Source organism: Aotus nancymaae, unplaced genomic scaffold, assembly GCF_030222135.1.
Source record: "Aotus nancymaae isolate 86718 unplaced genomic scaffold, 86718_ANA_hifiasm-v0.15.2.pri h1tg000059l, whole genome shotgun sequence".
In the NCBI taxonomy this organism is placed as follows: Eukaryota; Metazoa; Chordata; class Mammalia; order Primates; family Aotidae; genus Aotus; species Aotus nancymaae.
Genome location: NW_026988473.1, coordinates 16036267 through 16061596, shown reverse-complemented (window position 1 = coordinate 16061596; position 25330 = coordinate 16036267). Strand labels below are relative to the sequence as shown.

The window sequence follows — 25330 nt, the reverse complement described above, 5'->3', positions numbered from 1 at the left end:
ATCATATAGATAAGTCCTGGCTTATAGCAAGGGCTCAATAAATATTTAGTGCTATTTATCCTTGAATGAGGGATAACTGCTCCTGCTAAGGACCCACCTGCAGGCAGGACTGGGTCAGGACCAGCCTTGCCTGGGCATAGCCAGGACATTTGCCCCTGTGGTTCAGAACTTTCAGAGACCCTGCCCAGAGGCTTTGGTTAGAATGCGTTTTTCTTCTTGCAAGTTGCATGCTCCAGGACTTTCTATGGGTTGTCTGTACAACCATTCACTGGGCCAGCTTGCTATGAGATCTAGAAATTCCTACCAGAAGGAATTTCCTCCTTTTCAACAGGCACCCTCTGGTCAGTTTCCTCTGACCTCCAGACTAAGGATCGCTTCCCCCTCCCTGACTCTCTCAGGGCTGGAACCTATTAGCTCTGTTTGCTGTTGGCCTCAGGAGTGTTGCTGTGGAAACAATTAAGACACTTCACGTAGCACAACTCTGCCAAGAAAACTAGGCCACAAGTCTGCAGCGCTGTGAGGAGCTCTGGGAAAAGCTTGCTGAGTAGGCGGAAGGCTGTGGTCCTGTCCCACCCATGAGTCAGTGCCTCTCCCTGGTACCGGAGGTCTCCCAGGAGTATTGTATTTATAGCCTCCTGCTGCATTCTCCTGCCTCAAGGACACAGCAAGTGCACAAGGCTGCCGGCCTCTCTCCTGACTCCACTGTTGCTGTGCTGTTGGCCTCGCCTCACTGCCTGCCCTCCTCAGCTTGTTTGCTTTCCACGTCAAATCCCTGTTCCTAGTTTGTTCTGCTGCTCTCAGACAAGTCTCGGGACTAGCTCTGTTCTCTCCCAGGAAGGAACTGAGAGTCCAGCTTCCCCTTTCTCCCCAAACACAGTGTTAAACATAACAGATCCTCTCCCCACAGGAATGGGGAGTGACCCGCTTGACCTTCGAATATGACTCTGAACCCTTTGGGAAAGAACGGGATGCAGCCATCATGAAGATGGCCAAAGAGGCTGGTGTGGAAGTGGTGACTGAGAACTCTCATACCCTCTATGACCTGGACAGGTAAGAGATGGGGCCCAGGAGTCAGGTTACCAATTGTGAGAATTCGTGATTTGGGCCCCTGCTGAGCAGAACTCAGGGAGGTTCTGCAATAGGGCCACCTGACCCAGGAGGCGTGGCATCTTCTAGAAGCTGGAGGAGAATAGGTCAGAGTCAGGGCCTGTAGAACAGGTCACGAAGAGCATTACTCGATTTGGGTGGCAGAGAGGCTTGTTAGGCCCAAGGCATGGAAGTAATGAGGATCCACACTCAGGGTCTTCACAGATCTGCTCCTAGTATGCCTGAGTCCCACCTGTGCCTCATACACCCACTTCCATCCTGCTCGACGGCTGCCCTTTGACCTCAGTGGACCCTGTCTGTTACCCTCTCCAACAGACCTCTGTTCACAAAGGTCCAGTTTTTGTACCTAAGATGAGTTCCTAGGCTGGGCATAGTGGCTCATGCCTGGAATCCCAGCACTTTGAGAGGCCAAAGCAAGAGGATCACATGAGTCCAGGAGTTCAAGATCAGCCTGGGCAACATAGTGAGACCCCCGTCTCTACAAAAAATAAAGAAATATATTGGCCAGGCACGGTGGCACATGCCTGTAGTCCCAGTTACTCAGGAGGCTCATGTGGGAGGCTCGCTTGAGCCCAGGGGGTTGAGGCTGCCATGAGCTGTGACATGCCACATCACTTCAGCCTAAGTGACAGAGCAAGACCTTGTATCAAAAAAAAAAAAAAAGATGAGTTCCCCGGTTCTGTGACTATCTGGGTTTTCAGGCCATGTTGCTTGGTGGTGGGGAGGGCTCTAGAGATCCCTGCAGGGAGCTGCTAACTACAGAGGAGCCTCTTCCCCTGGTGACAGCCTCTGTGCTTTCAGAGATTCTAGGAGGAAATCCTCTCCTCCCCTTCCCTGCCAGAACTGTCACCCTCCTGCTGCTGCTGCTGCTGTTGCTGCTGCTGCCAAGCCAGCAGCCGCCACCGCTCCCCACCCCCACTCCCCAACCCAGTGCTGGTTGCCAAGAAGCCAGGTCACACAGCTGTGCACGTGAGCCAGGCCCTCAGGAGGAGAGGCTGGGTGTGGAGATCCTCCTCCTGCTGCGTGCCAGAGGAGGGGGAGGCACAGCAGAGGCAGCAGCCAACCTTATATCTCCACTAACATGGGGACAGCGAGGCAGAACAAACTGAGAAATGAACTCACCCAGCCAGATGGGCCTTGCGTAAGATACTTCTTGGCCAACAAGAGCCTGGGGAATGTGGCTCCGTACCATCCCAATTCATCCTTAGATAAAACAGCCTCCGTTCTCTTCTTCACCCTCTAATCATCTTTCCTTCTTGCATGAGTGCAGTTATATTTCCCCTGCTCTTGAAAAATATGTTGTAAACTACAAGACACTCTTTAAGTATTAGTTGTGTCTGTGGACTTTATGTTCTAACAAATGGTGGCTAAGAAGGGGATGATTGTCCAAAAAAGGGAACATGTCTGCTATCTCTTATGATGTTAGAGTGGAAAAAAAAAAAGAGAGAAGATGTGTTTAGCTCTTATCAAAGGACCTCCTCTTATCAAAGTGGCCTGTGGGAATTCCCGTAGCTTGAACAGATAGGTCAAGTGCCAAGCAGGCTAGTAGGGATTTTTCTGTGATTAAAAAGATGTGATCAGTCCTGTCTTTAGGCGGCTCTGCATCAACACCAGGGAGCCTGGAATCGAGTCCAAGCTCTGGCCATGCCTTGCTCCATTACCTGAGGCACCTGCTCCAGCTTTCTGGCCTTTATTTTCCCTCTTGGTAAAATGGAGATCCAGCCTCCCTTACCCCCTCCTTTCCATTCAGGCATGGGACCTGTGAGTGGATGAGGAAAGCCACCCTCAAAGCCTTCAGAGTCTGGGCTCCTTTTTGGGTGGGTAGGGACCCAAATCAGAGGGCCTTGTGGGTAACACTAGCTGTGCTTTGGGCTCCCTAGGATCATTGAGCTGAATGGGCAGAAGCCACCCCTTACATACAAGCGCTTTCAGGCCATCATCAGCCGCATGGAGCTGCCCAAGAAGCCAGTGGGCTCGGTGACCAGCCAGCAGATGGAGAGCTGCAGGGCCGAGATCCAGGAGAACCACGATGAGACCTACGGCGTGCCCTCCCTGGAGGAGCTGGGTGTGTACTTCCTGCCCAGAGCTGCTTGTGCTGGTGCTTCCTTTTGTATAAATAAATTCTTTGTCAAAGTAATGTATGTTATTATAGAAAGGTTAGAAAGCACAGGAAAACAAAGATGGAAATGGCAGTCACTATTACTCCACCACCCAGAGGTAACCACAATTAATTTTAAACTATGTCCTTCCAGTATTTGTTCTGTTCATACTCATACATGTAATCTTCTGTTTCTGGTTCTAGATTGTGCCTCTCTTTTTGTACTTCCCTCTAGCAGACAATATAGGTACTGACTGGCACTGGTGTCTGTGGGCTTCTCAGTAACAGGATAACTAGTATTGCTTCCGTTGAAAGTGGGGAGTCTGTCAGCCTCTTGGATTACTAACTATACTCTTTCACCCCTCCCTCTTTTTTTTTTTTTTTCTTTTTGAGACGGAGTCTTGCTCTGTTGCCCAGGCTGGAGTGCAGTGGCACAGTCTTGGCTCACTGCAACCTCTGCCTCCTGGGTTCAAGCAATTCTCCTGCCTCAGCCTCCCAAGTAGCTGGGATTACAGGTGCCCGCCACCACGCCCAGCTAATATTTGTGTTTTTAGTAGAGACAGGGTTTCACCATGTTGGCCAGGCTGGTTTTGAACTCGTGACCTCAAGTGATCTACACACCTCAGCCTCCCAAAGTGCTGAGATTACAGACATAAGCCACTGCACCTGGCCACCCCTCCCATCTTTTGATCTGAACAAAGCTATTAGCCTTTTTCACCTGAAAACCACAGTTGTTACCAGCTAATCTGAAAAGGCAGGAGGTCCAGGATTGTTCTCACCTGCCTGGAGTGATGAGGGGCTGACATGGGGCAGGCAGGGGAAAGCAGAAAAAACACTGACTGTGGGAAGAGAACCAAGTTGACCTAGAAAAAGCTAAAACTTTAAGGATTATCTCATCCCCAGTAGTACCAAGATGCTATGGTTCAGTTCTCATAAAGTTCAAATAACAGATCAGTGTGTCAAGACTTGCCAGGCTATCCCTGAAATGATCTAACCTCCTGTCTGTGACTCTTCCTTCTCTTCAGGATTCCCCACTGAAGGACTTGGTCCAGCTGTCTGGCAGGGAGGAGAGACAGAAGCTCTGGCCCGCCTTGATAAGCACTTGGAACGGAAGGTATGGGCCATTTCTGAGACACAGTGCTGCAGATACGGATATCCACACAGTGGTGGATACAGGTCATGTTCATGTCCTTTAATGCCTCTTGGCTCACACTGGTTGGAAAATGAAAAATCCTCCACTCTTCCTGATGGCCATTAACAACAGCAACGCTAATAGCAGCTACCATTTAGCGAGTACTTACCATGTGCTGGTCACTAGGCTCAGCATTTCTGGGTTAAGCACCACTGGCATTTCTTTTAATCTTTCCGACAGCCCTACAAGGTAGGTATTAAGCTGTTCATTCTACAGATTGCAAAATTGAGGCTTAGAGAGATTAAGTAACTTGCCTAAGGTCACAGAGTTAGTAATTCCAGGTTGAGTATCCCTTATCCAAAGTGCTTGGGACCAAAAGTGTTTCAGATTTTAGATTCTTGAATTAGGGATGCTCACCTTATACTACAGTAAAACCTTGTTCTGTGTCATTCTAAAGCTATGCTGGATTGCTTGTCTTTCATCTGTGGGCAGGCTCCCCCTTCTAAGAGGACATCTGGTCAGTAAAGTCTCTAAGATTATTTTGTGTTGATGTGTCTCCTCACCTTTTGCTGGAACTCTTTCAGCATGTTGATTTCCATTTGCTTGGACACAGAGCAGATGGCCCAGCTCCCAGTGCAGTGGGAATTGGGGAGGAAAGAAGCCCAGGCCTACAGTGTCACATGGCCCTCACCCCCTTGCACCTAGAGGAGCAGAGAAGGTTCTCATATTTGAGAACAGTCCTCTTCTAGTTCCCTGCCCCCTGCAGCTGGTTTATAAAATGACAGCTTTTTTTTTTCTTTTTGAGACTGAGTTTCACTCTTGTTGCTCAGGCTGGAGTGCAATGATCTTGGCTCACTGCAACCTCCACCTCCCGGATTCAAGTGATTCTCCTGCCTCAGCATCCCAAGTAGCTGGGATTAACAGGCATACGCCACCACGCCCAGCTAATTTTGTATCCTTAGTAGAGACATGGTTTCTCCATGTTGGTCAGGCTGGTCTCGAACTCCCAACCTCAGCCCGCCTTGGCGTCCCAAAGTGCTGAGATTACAAGCATGAGCCACTGTGCCCAGCCAATCACGGCTTTTTCTATACCTACTAAGATGGCTAGGTATTTTGCCCAGAAGCCAGATGATGATAATGGAATAGATGATAATAGAACAAGGAGGCCAAGGCAAGTCTACTTGGGAAGAACGTTCTCCAGTCCTGGAGGTGTCCAGTCAACAGTGAAGGCCCACAGCCTCTATGTTTCCACCTGGGCGTTACCATCAGCCTGGGCCAAAAGCAAGCTCCACAGACTTGAAAGGATGAGACTAGCTATCTCTGTCCACATCAGAAGCTTTACCTAGAGATTCTTGGGCCCAGTTTGAAGACAAAGGTTGGGCCAAGGGGCAGAAGGGTGGAGATGACAAATGGGATTGCAGGAGTAGACTAAGGCTTAAACCTGTAAAGAGCTATGGCCTGTGCAAATCAACAGGAAGTGGGTAACACAAAGAACAAAAAAGAGCTATGGCCTGTGGTTTTTATCAACTGGAGAACATTTTGTAGAGGGATGCCCCTTAAGTCACCAACAGGAGTTCCTTTTCCACAAACCCCCAGTGGGCCCCTTCTCTCAAGGGCCCTTATGCCATGGATGGGTTCAGACTCAGTGGTAGCCAGAGGAAATACTGTGTCCTGCACATCTGGGAGAACAGAAGGTGCTAGAGGTACAGGAGTTGATCCTGATTTCAGGATGTTTAGCTTCCTTTAGTTCTCCAAATCAAATCTGAAGGGAATATCTACTCATGCCAGGATGTTCTAGCTTCTAGAAAGACTGAGCAAGTTAGGCATGGAGTCTGTCTCCAGAAACACAGTCTTCTGGAAATGATGGACATTAAACAAGGAATTATAGATGTTCTAAGGATTAGAAAGGGAGAGGTTCAGAGGGTTATGGGAGCAAAGAACATGAGGATTACATTATTCAGTTCTTGTTTGCAAGCTGGCTTTTGAAAAAGGCAAGGGTTTTTTTAGGCAACATAACCAACAGTAACCTTCAGGCACAGCTCCAGATTCCAAAGAATGCTATGAGGAATGCAATCTCCATCTTTCAGCTCTTCTTTCCTCTCTGTTATTTCATCCTCAGACAGGCTTTCCTTAATCAGTGGCAAAGCCAGTCACCACCAGCTTATTTTCAGTCTGTTTAGTAATACTAGATAGAGGAAGGTATGTGCCTCTTTTCCAAAAGCTTCAGGAAAAGTCCCAAGGCGTGTTTTCATTGGCCTAGCTTGGGTCATGTGACTGGCCCTGACTCAGTGACTATGGCCAGGTGTAGGTGTGTTTTCATTGGCCTGGCTTGGGTCATGTGACTGCCCCTGACTCAGTGACTGTGGCCAGGTGTAGGAGTGGGTGCTTTCCCTGGCCAGACTTGCATCATGAGCCCACACCCAGAGTTGGAAGGGAGGTTTAGCTCTGATTTACCCACTCAGACTAGGATTAGGGAAGTCTGGTTCTCCACAGGAACATGAGATGCTATTGCTGAAAAGGGGAGGAAGCTACATGAGCTTTACCACTGGGTTACCCAATAGTAGATGAGGGCAATTCTCTCTCTATGAAAATATTCTGATTATTAAAAAGGAATGATAGACTTGGAATACCACCATTTTGTAACCCTCAGTGATGATCCATTATGTATTGGTGACTGCTGACACCATACAAGGAGGCAAGCATTATGTGCCCCCTATAGTCTTGCCAAAGGGACCAGACCTAAGTCCAGTCCAGTTTCTGGTACCAGCCACCAATGTGCAGGTAATATACAGGACAGAGGACTTGTGGAACAGCACCATGAGTATACAGTCAGCAAAAAAGGCCAGGCATGGTGGCTCACACCTGTAATCTCAGCACTTTTTGGGAGGCCAAGACAGGAGGATCTCTTGAACCCAGGAGTTCAAGACCAGCCTGGGCAACATGGCGAGCTCCCATCTCTAAATAAAAACAGATTAGCTAGGTGTGGTTGTGTGTGCCTATAGTCCCAACTACTTGGGAGGCTGAGGTGAGAGAATTGCTTAAGCCTAGGAGGTCGTGCCACTGCACTCCTGCCTGGGTGACAGAGAGGGGAGTCTCAAAAAAAAAGAAAAAAGAGAAAGTAAAAGAATCCCAGCACTTTGGGAGGCCAAGACAGGTGGAACACTTGAAGTCAGGAGTTCGAGATCAGCTTGGCCAACATAGTGAAACCCCATCTCTACTAAAAATACAAAAATTGGTCGGGCATGGTGGCACATGCCTGTAATCCCAGCTATTCGGGAGGCTGAGGCACAAGAATTGCTTGAACCTGGGAGGTGGAGTTTGCAGTGAAATGAGATGATGCCACTGCACTCCAGCCTGGGTGACAGAGTGAGACTCCGTCTCAAAAAAATAGAAAACTGAGTTGCTGGGATTACAGGTGCACACCACCATGCCTGGCTAATTTTTGTCTTTTTAGAGACGGGGTTTCACCGTGTTGGCCTGGTTGGTCTCGAACTCCTGACCTCAGGTGATTCTCGCACCTTTGTCTCCCAAAGTGCTGGAATTACAGGTGTGAGCCACTGCACCGGGACAGAAATAAGTTTGTTAAATGGCCAAGACTAAATTGTAACACCTAGGAATGCACATTTGGGTGAAAAAAGAAGCTACTTAAGCACATTAAATAACTGTGAAAAGTTAAAGTCCTTCCTTTCAAACATGTTTTGCCAAAATAGAAAAATGTAAACATTTCAGAAATTCAGAAAGTGTTTATTATAAAAGCTGAGGTAGGGGCTACTATGTGGGGGGCTGGAAGGGACTATTCCTGGGATGAACACATAGACTCTTGGAGTGACTGTCAAAGCTCTGTTTCCCGAACTTTGGTGGCCATTGCATGAGTATTTGCCTTAGAATAATTCATTAAGTCACACATTTGTGTGATTTTCTGTATCCATGTTTCATTTAAAATAAAAATATTTTAAAAGGTTGGTGGGGGGTTAGCAAGGATGTATGCAGGCAAAAATACCTAGTGTCTGTTAGAGGTGCTTAACCACAGGGGTTACCTGCCGAGGAGGAGGCCTTGAGGTTTCAACTTAAAGGAAGTCTCAGTTAACCAGGTGAAGGTGAGGGGACAGGCAGGCCACGGACCAGAGGCAGCAGTTTGTGCAGAGGCAAAGGCCAGTGAGAGCAGATGTATAAAGAGGAGGGGCAGCGAGAAGCAGAGGTTGCAGTGAGCCAAGATCGCACCACTGCACTCCAGCCTGACCCTGTCTCGAAAAAAAAAAAAAAAAAAAAAAAGAGTAGGGACAAGAGACGGAGCTGGAAAGGCCTGGGTGCTGGGGAGCCACAGAAGCCTTCATGAAGATTTGGGCTCTGTCCTGAGAGCAACAGGAAGCCCACTGTACACATTATCCTGAGCAACAGGCATCTTTACATCACTCTAGTCTTAGTATGGAGAATGAGTTAGCAGGGAATGGGAGTGGACACAGGGAGGCCAGGCAGGAGGCTGTCACAGTTGTCCAGTCTAGATAATGATCTTAGCCTGAACCAGGTTGGTGGCAGCAGGGAATGGAAAGAAAAGGGCAGATTTGGGAAATATTTGGGCAGTAGAATGACAGGACTTGGTGAGGGGACAAAGGTGAAGACTAGGATTGTGCCTTGGGCAGTGAGGTAGATAGCAGTGTATTATCTGAGGTAGGGAGGCCAGTGGAAGGGTGGGTTTAAAAAAAAGGGCACATCCCCCTCGAGGTGCCTCAGAGGCAGCCAAGTAGAGGTTTCTAGCAGGCAGCCAGGTGGAGCAACCTGGGCTAGAGCTGTGGATGGGATTGAACTGGGAGCCATGGGCCTGGATGAGCTTGCTGAGGCACACAATTGTGTAGAGAACCTAGGGCAGAGCCCTGGGCCCACATTTAAGGAGAGGTAGAGGAGGTGGAGCTGGTGAAAGACCAAGAGCACCAGGTGGCTGGGAGATACCAGGAGATGTGAAGTCACAGAGGCCAAGGAATTGAGGGGATAAGACAGCACAGTCAGCAGGTACAGCGCTGCCGAGAGATCCCAAAATACAAGGACAGAAAGTGCCTGCAGGATTCAGTGGCACAGAAGTCACAGGAGACTCTTGAGGGAGGTGGCCAAGGCAGAAGTCAGGATGGAGTGGGCCAGAAATTGGAGGTGGGGGAGGGGAAATGCAGAGAAGCCGGCTGTGAAGGAGGAAGAAGGACCCAAGTCTACAGGGTTGCCGGAAGCCATTTGTTTTTATTTTGTTGTCTGTGCAAAGGGGAGAAATGAGATGATTTTCTCAGTGTTTTGGGAGTGAAGACTGTAGAAATATGTTGAATATGCAAGATAAGGAAGAGTGGGGCTCCAGAGCAGGTGGAGGCCTTGGCCTTGTGCAGGGTCACAGAAGGGGGGTCGTTGTGGGTGCAGGTGAGTTGATAGATTTAGTGGCTGAAAGCAGAGGTGTTTCCCACCTGATGGCTTCCACTTCTAGGGAAGTGTGGAGCAGGAGGCCTGAGGAGAATCAAGATTGTGAAACAGTCATCATGGAGAGAGGAGAGGATGTCGGGAGTTAAGAATGTGTAGTTATTAGATGTAATGGAAAGAGAATGGAACCTGGAGTCAGAAGCCAAGTTCACCCCTAGCCTTGTCTCTTACCGTCTCAGTAACCCCCAGGAGAGTCACAGAACCTTTTGAACTTAGCTTCCTTGTTTTCAAAAGGAGGTAGTGACAAATGATGCCTCGGATGATTGTTAAGAGAGTGAGACCAGGCACAGTGGTTTACGTCTGTAATCCCAACACTTTAGGAGGCTGAAGTGGGTGGATCACCTGAGGTCAGGAGTTCGACGCCAGCCTGGCCAACATGGCGAAACCCCATCTCTACTAAAAGTACAAAAATTAGCCAGGTGTGGCGGCATGTGCCTGTAATCCCAGCTACTTGGGAGGCTGAGGTAGGAGAATTACTTAAACCCGGGAGGTGGAGGTGTCAGTGAGCTGAGATCATGCCACTACACTCCAGCCTGGGCAACGATAATGAGAGACTGCATGAAATAGCAAGTTAGGAAAGTAAAGTCCTATGCCAGCAACCAGTGATGATAAAAACACGACCAGTAATATTATATGACACATGGCTCCAGAAGTGAATGACTCTGTTGGTCCCCAGGAATGGATTGGAAATTTCCTCTTTCCCAGCTGCTGTTGAACAATAGTGGAAGTCCCTGGTGTCCGTGATACAACCTCAGGGCCCCTAGTGACTAGAGAAGGGACTGAGAAAAGTATTTTGTTTTCTGTAAAATGGAAGCTGTTTTTCCTGCTGTATAATTAGAGAGTTTATTCAGTGCTTTCACAATTCTTTCATATCATTTTAATCCACAGGAGATTGGAAATTTTGTTCTTATTTAATAGATAAGTAGCTGAGGGATATAAAAACATGTTCACAATCACCCCACAAATTAAAGAGCAAGTCAGGGAAGTCGCTGTTTGGTCTGCTGATTCCGTCTCAGAATCAGCTGGACGAGCACAGTGTTCAAGTGCTGGCCCCATGGCTGGCTGTTCTGTGACCTTAGGCAGATTCCTTAACCATCCAATGCCTCCATTTTTTCATCTGTAACATCTAGGCCTTCCCTTTTGCCACCTTCTCTTTCTGCTGTAGGCCTGGGTTGCCAACTATGAGAGACCCCGAATGAACGCCAACTCCCTCCTGGCCAGCCCCACAGGCCTCAGCCCCTACCTGCGCTTTGGTTGTCTCTCCTGCCGCCTTTTCTACTACCGCCTGTGGGACCTTTATAAAAAGGTAAGAGGGACATACCTGCCCAAGTCGTAGCTAAGGCCTGCAGCCAGGCCTTTTGGGCTTGTCAGTTGCCGTTAAAAAAAAGGCATTGGTGGGAGGGGGTTGGGCTGTGGCCCCTGGAAGGGCCTAAGTGTGCAGATAGTCCAGAGGAGAGAAGAGTCAATATCCCACAGGGCAGGGGCAAGCACAGAGTGAACTGCCCACCAGAATGAAGCCCAGGCCATCATGTAGAGCAGAAGGGCAGGCAGAAAGCAGGCCTCAGGTGTGACTCTAGAGGTGGCAGATCCTCTGGCAGCTGGTGGATGGGGGTGAGGTCCCCAGGTGAGAGGCATGGAGAGGGTGAGGCTGGAGCCAGTCTGCAGCTGAAGAGCGCAGCTTCCCCCTCTGGGCTATGTCCACAGCGTTCAGAAGTGGAGTCTAGGAGCAGCAGTTGTCCATCAGTGATGGGGGGAGTGGTCTGGAGAGACTGCACACAGAGCTGTGCTATACAGACAAGAAGCAAATAAGCCTGTGTTAAGTGTCCCCAGAAGGAGAGAGGGCAACACAGTCAACATTCAGAGTGATCACATCATCTTGTGCCTATGATTTTTTTGTTTCTGTTGTTTTTTTAAGAGACAGAGTCTAGCTCTGTTACCCAGGCTGGAGTTTAGTGTGGCCTGATCACAGCTCACTGCAACCTCAGACTCCTGGGCTCAAGCAGTCCCCCTGCCTCAGCCTCTCAAGCAGCTGGAACCAAAGGTGTGTGCCACCATGCCAAGCTAATTTCTAAAATTTTTTGTGGAGATGGGGTCTTGCTATGTTGCCCAGGCTGGTCTTGAACTCCTGGGCACAAGCAATTCTCCTGCCTCAGCCTCCCATAGTGCTGGGATTACAGGTGTGAGCCACCATGCCTAGCTGTTGTGTCTGCGTTTGTTTTTGTTTGTTTGTTTTTGAGACAGGATCTCATTCTGTCACTGAGGCTGGAGTGTAGTCGTATGATCATAGCTTACTGCAGCCACAAACTTTCGGGCTCAGAAGATCCTCCTACCTCAGCTTCCCAGGTAGCTGGGGCTACAGGCTCATGCCACCACACCTGGCTGATTTTTTTGTATTTTTTGTAGAAACTGGGTTTCGCCATGTTGCCCAGGCTGTTCTCAAACTCCTGGGTTCAAGCAGTCTACCCACCTCAGCCTCTCAAAGTTCTGGGATTACAGGGGCAAGCCACCACACCTGGCCATATCTACATTTTTTTAGTGTTATCTCCCCATCCTTGCCATTTTTTAGATTTTGTGGCATGGGGTAGCTTTGCCAGTCTGGTGAGTAATCTTGTGGCTTTAGGGAAGTCATTATTTGCTTGGAGGTCTGATTTCTTAATTACTTTATGGTCACAGATCCAGGCTGTGTGTATAACTTATTCAACCAGAATCTAGACAGCATTTTTCATGTGTGCTGATAGGAAAACTCCTTTTGACTGTCTAAAAGGTGGAGCCAAACAGGGAACTCTGAGGACAAGGAACATGACCAGCCTTGGGAAATTTGATTCCTAGTGCAGAGTCCTGTGGTGAGGTTCCTTCCCACTGCCCGGCCCTCTGTAGCTTTCTTCTTGCTCAGAGCAGTGGCACAGTGCAGGCAGGGCCTGGGTGTTGCACCTGCAGGCACGCTGTGCCGCTTCTAGGGGATAGTTCCTCCACATCTGGGGTTGAGCCACCGGGTCTGTGGAGGGCCCAGATTCCTTTGTAGAAGACACCTGAGAGGCGTCATGCTGAGAGCTGGGCGAGTGTTTGTACTCATGTGCCACCCTACCCTCAGGTGAAGCGGAACAGCACACCTCCCCTCTCCCTATTTGGGCAACTCCTATGGCGAGAGTTCTTCTACACGGCAGCTACCAACAACCCCAGGTTTGACCGCATGGAGGGGAACCCCATCTGCATCCAGATCCCCTGGGACCGCAATCCTGAGGCCCTGGCCAAGTGGGCTGAGGGCAAGACAGGCTTCCCTTGGATTGATGCCATCATGACCCAACTGAGGCAGGAGGGCTGGATCCACCACCTGGCCCGGCACGCCGTGGCCTGCTTCCTGACCCGCGGGGACCTCTGGGTCAGCTGGGAGAGCGGGGTCCGGGTGAGTGCTCTCTCAGCAAAAAGCTGGCCTATACCTTCTGGTCAGGCGCAGCAAAGGGCAGCCCCCTTCTGGGCTGAGGGATGGGTTGGGATTTCTGGGTCCAGGAGATCCCCTCCAGATCTTCTGTGGCTTGCCTTCAGCAGAAGGGCTTTGGCTCCTGGGGGCACTGTGGTGACTTGGGAAGGAACATGGCAGCAGGTCCCCAAGGAGGCTGATCATCCCCTCCCCTATTTAGGTATTTGATGAGCTGCTCCTGGATGCAGATTTCAGCGTGAACGCAGGCAGCTGGATGTGGCTGTCCTGCAGTGCTTTCTTCCAGCAGTTCTTCCACTGCTACTGCCCTGTGGGCTTCGGCCGTCGCACGGACCCCAGTGGAGACTACATCAGGTGAGGATGCAGACCAGGCACTCTGGCTTCTGACCACTGTGTCCTCCTCCTAGGATGGGATACTCCGGGCCCTTTGAAGGAGGGTCTAGGTATGCTGACAAGTCAACTGGTGCATCTTATTTCAGGCGATACCTGCCCAAATTGAAAGGGTTCCCCTCTCGATACATCTATGAGCCCTGGAATGCCCCAGAGTCCATTCAGAAGGCAGCCAAGTGCATCATTGGTGTGGACTACCCACGGCCCATCGTCAACCATGCCGAGACCAGCCGACTCAACATTGAACGAATGAAGCAGATTTACCAGCAGCTCTCACGCTACCGGGGACTCTGTAAGGAGACAAACACTTGGCTCACTGAAGGGAAGGACAGCACCTGTAGGCTCAGCAGGGCCAGATGGGGATGTCCAGTTACTTGCAAAGGGAGGCTAGTGCTGTCTTTCGGGCTAAGTTGACCTACCTTCCTGGGGTGTGGGACGCTGCAGGCCGGGATGGACTGGGCCTCCCTGAGCAGTTGTGGGGCAGTGGGAAGAAATGGAACCTCAGTGTCTTGGTCCTACCCTCCCCACCCCGGCTTGCTTCATCCTGCCCTGTAACCCTCTGCAGTCCTGCAAGACGGCACTCTGATTACTCCGTGCCTCTCTCCCAGGTCTCCTGGCATCTGTCCCTTCCTGTGTAGAAGACCTCAGTCACCCTGTGGCAGAGCCCAGCTCAAGCCAGGCTGGGAGCATGAGCAGTGCAGGTGAGAAGCAGCTGGCCCCTGTGGCCTTCCATGGCCTGTGCCACCACTTCAGTCATTCAGGACTGAGGCCAGAAGGAGGCCTTGCCTGATGGAGCTTACATTCCACTTGCAGCAGTCAGATAGTGAAGGAACCAAGTCAGATCATTTCAGATAGCAAGTGCTTTGGAGGAAAACCATGATAGAGGGACTGGGGAAGGAGAGCTTCCTCTGCATCATTTGCGATTGGAGCAGTCAGGGAACACCTGTGTAAGCAGAGACCCACGTCATGAGCAGGAGCCAGCCCTGCCACACACTGAGAAAATAACATTCCAGACACAGGGAATAGCAGGGAAAAGCTCAAAAACAGTACCGAGCTTAGCCAATTCAAGGAACCAAAGGGAGGTCAGTGTGGCGGCTATGTCCCAGTGCAGAGCTGGAATGAGATGAGAAGATAAAGCATCAGCAGCATGTGGCAGGCCTGATGTCCAAGACGAGGACTAGGATTCAGCCTTCAGTGCACTGAAGGATAGTCAGTAGGGCAGGGCATGATTGAACTTAGGCCTGAAAAAGCTCCCCAGCCTGCTGGGTGGAGATTGGACAGTGTAGGCTGGAGCAGGCATGGGGAGCCCAGGGAGGAGGCAGCACAGACGGTGGTGGCCGCGAAGAGAGAGACTAGACAGATTCACTGCATTCTGAGCCTCCTCCCTTCTTGGGGCTGAAGATGAGGAATGTGAGATGGCAGAACAAGGGTTTTTCTAGTTTTCCAGCTAGGCTGCCTCCATGGGCAGCATGCCTCCTCCTCGGGGCCCCTGCTCTTTGCTGCTAAGGGAGGCTGATTCAGGGTTGCCGAGGGAATGCCTCACCTTCAAAGCAAGGACAGCAGGCAGGCCAAATCAGTCTCTGGCCGCAGCCCATGGCATTTGGGGCCCAAAAGCTGGCCCTGCTACCAGCAAGCCTGGTTGGTCATGTTCTCCTTAGACATTTCCAGGAAAACTCTGCTGAAAGCAAGGCCAGGGGCGCAGCATACTGGCATTCCATTGATGAGTGTGCTCCCTGTCCCCTAAAGAGCTGCCGCTGCACAGTGTAGAATCATTTTGCTGCGTCACTTGAGATTGGAGCAGTCAGGGAACACCTCTGTAAACACAGTCTATGTGACCCTTGACACACTTCCCTACAGGCCCAAGACCACTACCCAGTGGCCCAGCATCCCCCAAACGCAAGTTGGAAGCAGCCGAGGAACCACCTGGTGAAGAACTCAGCAAACGGGCCAGGGTGGCAGAGTTGCCTACCCCAGAGCTGCCAAGCAAGGATGTCTGAGAGTGAGTGACAGCAGCCTAGAGTCAACCTTAGGAAGGAGGGGAGGGGGCAGGGCAACTGCCCTGCCAGCCAAAGGTTAAAAACACAGCAAACTAGACGAAATGCTGTAGCTCAGCATCTGTAACTTTACCATTTTACAATGGTAGCCCGGGTTCAACCCTGGCTTAAGAAATGAGTACTTTCTGGTTGATACCTGTGTGACCTTTACCACCGGGCCTGGTGTGGTGGCTCATGCCTGTAATCCCAGTGCTTTGGGAAGCCAAGGTGGGAGGATCACTTAAGGCCAGGAGTTGAAGACTAACCTGGCCAACATAATGAGACTCCATCTCTAAAAATAATAATAATCTGGTGGGACTGCATGACTTTTATGATTTTAGCTCAAAAATCACACCATTCTGACTTTTATCAGAGATTTAAAAGTCAAGCCCTTTTTTTTTTTTTTTTGCTAGCTCAGGGAAAATAGGAGACATAGGGGGGTAGGAGGTGGCACTTCTACCTATTAAAGTGATTCATACTCAACAAAAAGAAAGCTGAGACCTGTGTGTGAAACAGTGGGGAAAAGGCCCATTGCAGAGTCCGAGGCTGTTCCAGGCTCCCTGCAACCCCCCTCTCCCACAGGCTATGTTCTGTAGGCCAGCCAGTGGAGGGCAGCACTGACCTTGAGAAGCCTGGACAGAAAGCTGTGCTGTGTCTCACTCGGCCCAGCCCTGCCTGAGGACCAGTAGACCCAGTCTGTCATCACCTTTGCGTGCACCTCCCTGGCAGCTCTGTACCTCCCTGGCAGCGCTCATCTTGGAAGCCTCCTGAATGTCGTCAGAACACTGGCTTCTCCTTTCCCAAAGCAGGAAGGGCCTTTTATGCCATTCTTGGGGAAATGTAAATTCCTGTCCCCTCTGAGTCATCATCAAGCTGTTCCTTATGTGCTATGTCTTCGTCATTAGATTAGAGGGTGATTTTTCTCTGTGGAGCTGATAGGTTCTTTTTTCCAGATCCTTCTTACTTCAGGGCCAGGCTGGGGCCATCTGGTTTGAGTGTCTGGATTTGTGTGCTCACTGAGATGGGCATTTGATGCCTTCACCCTTCACCTTTCCTGGGCTCTTTGACATAGACATTGCTGATGGACAGGTCTGTGCTGTCTTGTTCCTGGGAGTACTGGCAACCTACTACCCTCTGTTATCTCTTAGCTCTGTGATACTAAGCAAAGTTCATCCTGCATTACAAATCTGGAACTTGCCTGGCTGACACTCTGATTTTCGGATGAGAAGACCAAAGAACAGAGAGGTTAAATGTCTGGGTCAAGGTTGTTCAGTAAGTTCATGGTGTCCAATTCAACGTGAAATTGTTGCCAGCAGGTGGGTGAGGAAGGGGGAGCATTAAACATATAAAATGTGATATGATGTCCAGCCACAAGGATTTAACAGTCTGCTTAGATAAAAAGGAGCAATAACCTATAATTCCTGGACAAATGATACAGACAGTACAAACTTATCAGAAGGGGAACAAGCAGGGAACACATCACAGACGTTTGCACTAGGGGGCCTGAAAAGTGAATTGGATTCAGGCGGTGAGCAGGGCACTCAGGACAGAAAAATGCTGAAGGTTCACATGATCTTGTACAAATGACTTAACCGCTATGAGACTCAGTTTCCTCACCTATAAATTAGGTTGCTGTTGGAGCGATTAAGTGATTAAATCTGTATGTGTCAGCTAGAAGTGGGGGAGTCTGCTAATAATAGAAAGCTCAATTACTGTAGCTAAAACAAATAGGGTTTATTTTTCTTCCCTAACAAGGGGCCCAGAAATAATGTTGCTGGTTTGGGCTTAGGTGGCAGCCCCAGCTACAGCCATTTATTCCTGATTCAAAGAGGAAAGAGAGGGGACAGCAAGGGCAGCAGCACTCCTTCTGTACACATATCCAGAGCTCACGGTTTGCCAGATGCCATTCCAGGCATTGGGGGTATGGTGTGTACAAGACTGGCAATGTCCCTTTCCCCTTGGGTGCGTATTGGTGGAAGGAGACAGACAGTAAACAAATAAATATTTAAAATTTCAAGAGGCCATAAGTGCTATGAAAAAAACAATAAAATAGAGTAAGAAAGTAAGGTCGGGGCACAGAAGAGGTTGCAGTTCTGTGTTATCAGGGTTGCTAGTCCAGGGACCACACTTGGAGAATCACTGACTTAGACCAATCATAATCCATTTTCTGGGCCAGGTCCATTGCCTCCTGAACAAATTTTAGGTTCTGTTAACCAGAAAGTGTGGATACTGGTAGACAGCTAACAGTGACTGCATGATAGGCAAGACACTTATCCAAGTGCGTGGCTCCTAAGTCCTTGGTAAGCAGCAGTTATTATTTTAGGTATTGTTATGATTATCATCATAGAAGAACACAAGGTTACAGCTGGGTCTGATCGTGGGGGGTTGTAAATGGCAGTCACTGAGTCTGCTGGTGTACTATCTGAGAGTGAAGAAGCATTTTGGAACAGGAATGATCAAATTGGTATTTTGGGAGGATAGATTAGGCATTGGGCTGGGACCTGCAGAGGAACAGGTGGGGGAGAGAAAGCCAGTTGAGAGGCTTGACAGTGACTCCAAGGGAAGACATGACAAGGATGCAGAGGTAAGCACCCATCTCTTGCCCTGGTGTCCAGAAAATTGTCAGCCTGCTGGGATTTTAAGGACTGATTCATAAGGTTTACTTTGCCCTCCACAGTGGCTCATTGGGCATTTGGGCCAGGCTAGACTATGAAGGTTAAAGTTGGAGTCCAGAGGTCAGAGGGCGTGGTCAGGTTCAGACTTGCCTCCAAGACAGACTGCAGGGAGCACCTGTGCTCTTTGGAAATCCTGAGAGAAGAGAGGACAGCATGTCTCACCATGTGCTGCCAGAGGCACCTGGGCCTAAAGATGCTTCGCATCCTTATCTGTAAAAAGGTGATAACAGCGTCTTGTCACCTGCCCTACCCATTGAGCATACATGTCAGGGAAAGAAATTGAAAAACCACATGTGAAAAGTCTTTGAATATGTAAAATGCACCATGCAGTTGGAATCACATTATCATCTTGCACCTGCTTCTCCGGGTGTCTTTGATTATGTTGGTGTTACTTCAGTCAGAGCCAGCACTCTAAGCTGAGTGGACCACAGAGCTGTGGCTTTGTAGCCCAAATTGGTGTCGAGTTGTATCCCTGTGGGCGGTGAGGGGGGGAGATTTGTCCCTTTTCCCCCCATTTCCTCTGTCATTTTTAACTATGTGACTTTGGGCTGGATCCATAGCTTTTCTGCCATGCTGTAGGTGTAAGATGTGAATAGCCATTCTTTTCCAGCCTGAAGGCTACATCCTGGGCCTTTTTTTTTTTTTTTTCTGAGACAGTCTTGCTCTGTTGCCAGGCGTCAGGCTGGAGTGCAGTGGCACAATCTCGGCTCGCTGCAATCTCCACCTCCTGGGTTCAAGCAATTCTCCTGCCTCAGCCTCCCGAGTAGCTGGGACTACAGGCACATGACACCATGCCCAGCTAATTTTTGTATTTTTTAGTAGAGACAGGATTTCACCATGTTGGCCCATCCTGGGCCTTTTGAGGTCTCCTTTAGGTCTGAGCTCTATAGTTCTGGATTGTTTTTCTAATACCTCAGGCCTGTGGCAGTGTACAGGGTGGACAGTCACTTACAATTTAAACTGATCTGGTAGGAAAACATGGCCTCCAATCAGTAGGTTCCACACTTACCTCAAATTCACACCAGCTGTCTGTTCTGCATTAAGTTTTATTTTACGGCATTCACTAAACTGAAAAACAAGCCAGCCCCCAAATAGCTATTGTTTCAAATGGTTCCCCATAATCTCCAAAGCTGCTGACGGCTCCGGATTCCATTAGCCTCGAATTGTGTACAGATTTCTCTCATTGGTGCAATTATTTTGCCATGAGGAAAACAGCTCACGTGTTCCATTTGCCCTTCTGCTGGTACAGAGTGATCTGTGAAGAAAAGCCCCATTGAATACAAAAGGTTCCCAGCCAAGGATCACCTCTTCCCCTCCCCCGCCGGCTTTTGTTGGCCCTGCGGTAAGCCTGACTGGGTAAATCATTGAGTAAAACCTGTCTTCTGGATTCTCCCTAATGTCTTTTTGACACTAGTTTAGTTGTATACTCTGTCCTTGTAAGGTGAAAGGCACTAGCAATTGGTAAAATGCTGAACAGTGGAAGTGGAGGCAGTGTGGCATTGGCCAAAGAGCCCTGCATTACACTCAGACCAGTGTCTATGTCCCATACCTGCCACTTGCCTCTTGCGAGACTCCACCGAAGTAGTCTCACCGCTCTAACTCTCAGTTCCTGCCCTGAAAATGAGTTTAGACTCATACCCCCTAGCGCTTTCCCTGGCACTTCATAAGTAGGTGTTGACTGATGGCTGTCCCTTCCACTTTCTTGCGTAATCTGCATGCTGTGGGAAGGGTAAAGAGGGTAAAGGTGTGGTTGACCTGAGGAGTGAGACTGAGCTAAGAGCTTCAGCCCTCTCCCCAATCCAGGCCCAGCTGTACTTCCCTGGCCCTCACTTAGAAGCAGGTAGCAAACCCTCTGCCTTTCTCAAGCTCTTGGGCACTGTGCCTTGCCCAATATGATGTGGGGAGGGAGGGAAACACTGAGCCTTGATGACAGTCTGCAAACAAAGTTTCCTCCAAACCTTCAGCTGTTGTGGACTCTGCCAGCATAATCTCATGCCTACAGGCGTGTTTACACCCCTCCAGGGCCAGGAGCTTAGAGACGGGTGGATTTATACACTTGGGTTCTTGATAGCATCTAAAGGATGGTAAGGGGTGTGAGGGCAAAGGTACCCAGGAGGCCATGCTAACCAACATTGGGGTGCGGAGGGAGGCAGTCATTATGCTACTTTATGTTCTAGCTGCCTCGGTGTTTCTTGTATTAATGACAGGTTGAAAGAGTTGGCCAACTAAGAGATTGATTTTTCAGTGAATGTTTTATGACTTGATTTTTCCCTTGGTGGCTCCTTTTGGCTGTTCTTCCCTTCCCTTTAGTGCCACTGTCATCATTTTTCTGCAAGACCTCATTTGATTTCCCCAGACCCCTTTTTCTACAGACATATGCCCTAGCTCGAGGACAAGCGCACAGCACCAACTGCTTATCTGCTGATCAAGTAGCTTGAGTAACTAGTTGAACAGGCCTTTGACTAGCTTTGTAGGCAAGGCTAAGCTGGTTCTTCCAAACCTTGATTTTCTGTGCTGGTAGCTTTGAAACCATCATAGAGGGACTTGGGTGAGTAGGGCCTCTGAACCCAGGACACTGCCAGCTCCCTTCATGAGCCTGCCCAAAACTAACTGGTGCTAAAGTCAACAGAGGTCTGAATTGCTATCATTCTATCCACCTTATCCTTCTATCCCTGTATGTTCTAAGCTTAGGCATTGGTTCTTAAATCCTGTTTGGGTTACTCCCCACTTTGAAGAGACTGATGGAGAATGGAACCCATATCCAGAAAACTGCACATGTTCACACACAGAGAGGAATGTGCACATCACTCCAGAGGCCCCATGGACGGCCCCTGAAGCCCATCCTTGAACTCCTTAAGGCCCAGGAACCCCAGATTAAGAGCACTTTTTCTAAGGAATCTTTATGGACCCTTTATCTTCCCCCATCCCTGAAGGTGGATAAAACATACACAAAAAAATGCACATATTGGGTAAGGAGGACCTTTTATGATATATCCTGCAATCCTGAAAGTTTTCTATTTCAGAAAAATAGCCATCTCTTTAGTTTGACAACAGGGGCCAGAGAGAGCCCTGTGTGGAGTATATGCTCACAATCAGCATATTTCAATAAAAACATTTAGCATGTGGCTTTAAAAGCATCACATGTGTCAGAAGACTGATACTGAATCTTTGTCTCCAATGTCTTTGACTTTAAGAGTATTTTCCCTTTTCTAATAACAGCTTAATTCACATACATATCTTCTGGATATTAGCCTTTATGCCGCCATGTTGAATTTCTTTGAAGTCTTTAAAAGTCTTAATGAGCAGTACTATCATATAGAGATTACTTGCTGGTAAAAATACAGATTTGAGAATCAGACAGATGTGGATTTCCTTTCTTGGCTCTGCCACTTATGAATGCTGTTGTCCTGGACAAGTTTCTTCTCCTCTCTGGTTTCTGTTTTCTCGTCTACAAAAACGGAGGGCAAGCTTCAAGGTTACTGGGATCTCAAGTTGTGTTAGTCTGCTCAGGCTGCCATGACAGAGTACCACAGACTGGTGGCTTAATCAACAGAAATGTGTCCTCTCACTATTCTAGAGGCTACCAGTCTGAGATCAAAATGTTGCCAGGGTTGGCTTCTTTTCTTCTGAGGCCCCTCTCTGTGGCTTACAAACAGCCGTCTTCTCCCTGTATCTTCACATGCTCTTCCCTCTGTACTGTCTGGGTCTAAATTTTCTCTTCCTATAAGGACACCAGTTATATTGGATTAGGGCCCATACCAATGACTTCATTTAACTTAATTACCTCTTTAATGACCCTGTATCCAAATACAGTCACCTTCTGGGGTTAGGACTTCAACATAAGAATTTTGTAGGGGACAGAATTCAGCCACAGCACAAGTGTGTAGTACCTGACTCACGGCAGGCTTAGTAAGCCTACTTGTTATCTACCTCACCACCATTTAAACTGCACAAACTTTTAGTGGGATGCTGCGTGTCTCTGTAGACTTTCAGACACACTATTTAAACAGACAACCCAGCTTTGTGGCAGGCTCACCCTGTCCTTCCTTTGTTATCAGGGATGAAGCTGTTTCTTCCCTTTGCCCCAGATTCCGGATGTCATAAATCTTTAAAATGAGTCATCCTTGTGTCTCCTCTCTCCCTCCTGCCCCTACAATCTTCAGCACTGTGCCAGGGTGCTTTCATCTATCTGTGGAAATGTGTTCACCTGCCGATTCTAAACTCAGTCATTGCCTTACTCTTCAAAATTACCGGTCCCTGCGGGCCTCTCTTCCAGCCATTTTTTCCTGATTCTCCATCTCTGGCAGCTGCTGCTATGCCTTGATTCAGAAGCTGCACTTGTCATATCTGAGTAAGTATCCTCCAAGGCTTCACGTGACTCTCACATAGCCTTCTCCTCCTCCTCCTCCTCCTCCTCCTCCTCCTCTGCTATGTGCAGCCCTTGGTGAACGGCCTGCAGTGGGGAGCTTGTCCTGCATCAGCACTTCAGAGGGGCAGTGTTCAGTCATCCCAGTGGCATCCCAGCAACAACCTGTCCCCAGGTACCGTGGACAGTTCAGCTCACTCTTTCAGCTCTTCCCAGTTCCCATTCTGAGTGTCCCCAGAGAAGCAGCCAGAGGAGCTTGTGTCCCTGGGCAACTGAGCAGCCTCCTGAACGCTCTTTTTGCACTTGTTTTTCTCTTCCAGCTGCAGAGCCCTTGCTCCGTGAGCAAAGCCTGGGTGCCCAAGCAGCCACCGCGGCAGCAGAGTACAACCTGGAGAGAAGCTGATCACCGGACAGAGATAGAGCGAGCATGTGTGCGTGTGTGTGCGCGTGTGCAGAGGAGGGAGTGGTGTGCCTGTTTGCGTGTGCATGCATCTGTTACACTCGTGATTCTGAATGTTGCCTGGGCTGGAGGAGTACCTGTAGCACGCCAGTGCTGTTTCCCGGCCTCTAGACACAAGGCTAGAGGTTATGGCAGTGACTTTCAGCCAAGACCTGTTCCTGCAAGCCAGCTGCCTTGTCTGAACAGATCGTAGTGGTAGGACCCTAGCTAGGATTCTGGCATCTGCCTCCCTAGGCGTCCTTCCCTCCCTCCTCACATCAGACTGTGGAGCAGGAGGGCAGCAGTTCTGGCTGTTGTCCAAAGCATGGTATTCTGGAGGCAGCCGGAGCCCTGCCGAGTTCCTGCTTTCTGACCTGGAGGCTGGGCAGGCTGGATTGGATAGATGCTGTCCAGACGTAGCCACCTGGCCTCTCTTTCTTATTTTAAAATTCTCTGCTACTGGGCTCAGTCCCAGGGCCTTCCTTGGGCATCTGGGACTGAGCATGAGGCCATAGATCTAAAAAGTTTCCACCACCCTACAGAGGTACACAGCGACACCTGACTGGGTGTGGGGTATGCCTGGTACTGTAATAGGAGCCTAAGACGGCACATCTACCTTTTCAGGCTGTAGAACCTAAAGTTAGAAAGAGAATCCCAGCTGTCATTGTTCCTTCCCCAGAAGCTGAGAGCCAGTCTCAGAGCTTTCCCGGGAGCTGTGGAGGGGCCAGGGTCAGACTCAGTCACTGTACCAGGAGGAGACCAGGTTCCAGTGGCATAAGGCCCCCTGGCTTCTCTGGCCACACTCCAAAGCACCACAGTGCTGCCAGTGAGGACAGCTGACACCCAGCCAGGGAAACCATTCTAGTCTTTGTTCTGTTGGCTTCCAGGGCCTGCCCTGGACTTGTCAGCATCCAGCATGCCATGTCAGCGATCCCAGCAACTGAGCGCCAAGGACTCAGGCAGAGGGACTCAGGGATGGGGACTGCTGGGGCAGTTGGCAGAAGACCAAGTAGAGACCACACCCAGCACACCATCCCTTCCAGGAGCAGTAGGTGGGAGGTTTGACCCAGAGAAGCCAAGCCTTGCATTCCAGGAGTGGCCTGTGCTTCCCACCTCTTCCTTCCCACTGCCAACGGCCTGTGTTGAGAAAGATATAATGGAAAGGACAACTGTGGTCACCTAGAGCAAGTCTTCCTTCTACCCTGTGGCCTGCACTTGAGCCACAAAGACTGTGTGTGTATGTGTGTGTGTGAGGGGGTATGTGTGTGCGTGTAGCTATGAGGCTGATTCCTGTCTGGATTTTTGTCCTCACATGTATCATTAAGCTGGCCTTCGGGCCTTTCCTTTCTACCTCCCCTGTGACCTTTCCTAGCCTCAGATCTGTTAATTCCTTTGGCCCCAGCCCTGTCCCTCACTGTCCTCTGTCCTTGGACCAGAACCCTGGGGCCAGACCCATCTCCTATAGCTGTCCACCACATTGACAGGCTTCTTCCTGAGATATCCTCAGGTTTTCTCAGTCAGAGAGCTGCCTTTAGAGTCCAACTGTTGTATGTATGTCACCCTCACTAGAAATGTCCCGTCATCGTGGGAGGGGAGCAGGGCACAGGTGATGGTGTGCATTCAGAGCGTTAGGTTGGGGGCTTTCCTGTTCCCTCAGCTCCAGCCAAGAGGAAAGAGAATCAGGGGCCATTGCCAAAAAGAGTCGAATGAACCTGCAAGGGCAAATCTGAGACAGTGGGAAGACCAAAGGCTGAGGGCAGATTCAGTATTCACTAGCAGCGCCTTCAGACAGCAGGATGATTCCTCTTCCTGTTTGTCTGATGCTGACTGTCTTCTCTAAGGTACAGGTTGGCAGGACCACTTACCCCTACTTCACCATCCCTGGCATGCCAGCCCATTCCTAGATCAACCTGCCAGTGGAGTCAGGCAGTGCACTTCTGGAGCCAGGAGGGGCAGGGTGGCAGAGGGTGTGTCCAGTGGCCTAGAGCTCCACAGTGGCTTCATGCTTCCCTTCTCCCAGCTCAGGTGGCCCTGAGGGCTCCCTCGAAACAATGCCGCAGATCCTGATTCAAGGGCCAGCATAAGGAAGAGATGGTTGCAGGGAAAATGCACTTTATAGAGATTTTGTATTGCTGGGAAGGCGTGTTTCTCCCACAGTTTGTTTGTGAATATTCACTTGTTTTATAAATGACCTGTCTGA

At 49.5% G+C, this 25330-nt stretch overlaps 1 protein-coding gene across 2 annotated transcripts in view; it reads left to right on the top strand.

Moving 5' to 3' along the window:
• The window catches only part of CRY2 (cryptochrome circadian regulator 2), a 35342-nt gene extending 10012 nt beyond the window's left edge, over positions 1-25330 (top strand). For both annotated transcript variants that reach the window (XM_012452432.2, XM_064364991.1), the window contains exons 3-12: positions 908-1050; positions 2988-3172; positions 4231-4319; positions 10957-11097; positions 12883-13194; positions 13430-13581; positions 13707-13909; positions 14226-14318; positions 15475-15616; positions 23012-25330. In XM_012452432.2, coding sequence (XP_012307855.1) covers positions 908-1050; positions 2988-3172; positions 4231-4319; positions 10957-11097; positions 12883-13194; positions 13430-13581; positions 13707-13909; positions 14226-14318; positions 15475-15614 — 1458 coding nt within the window. In that variant the 3' untranslated portion in view covers positions 15615-15616; positions 23012-25330. The remainder of the gene's footprint in view (positions 1-907; positions 1051-2987; positions 3173-4230; positions 4320-10956; positions 11098-12882; positions 13195-13429; positions 13582-13706; positions 13910-14225; positions 14319-15474; positions 15617-23011) is intronic.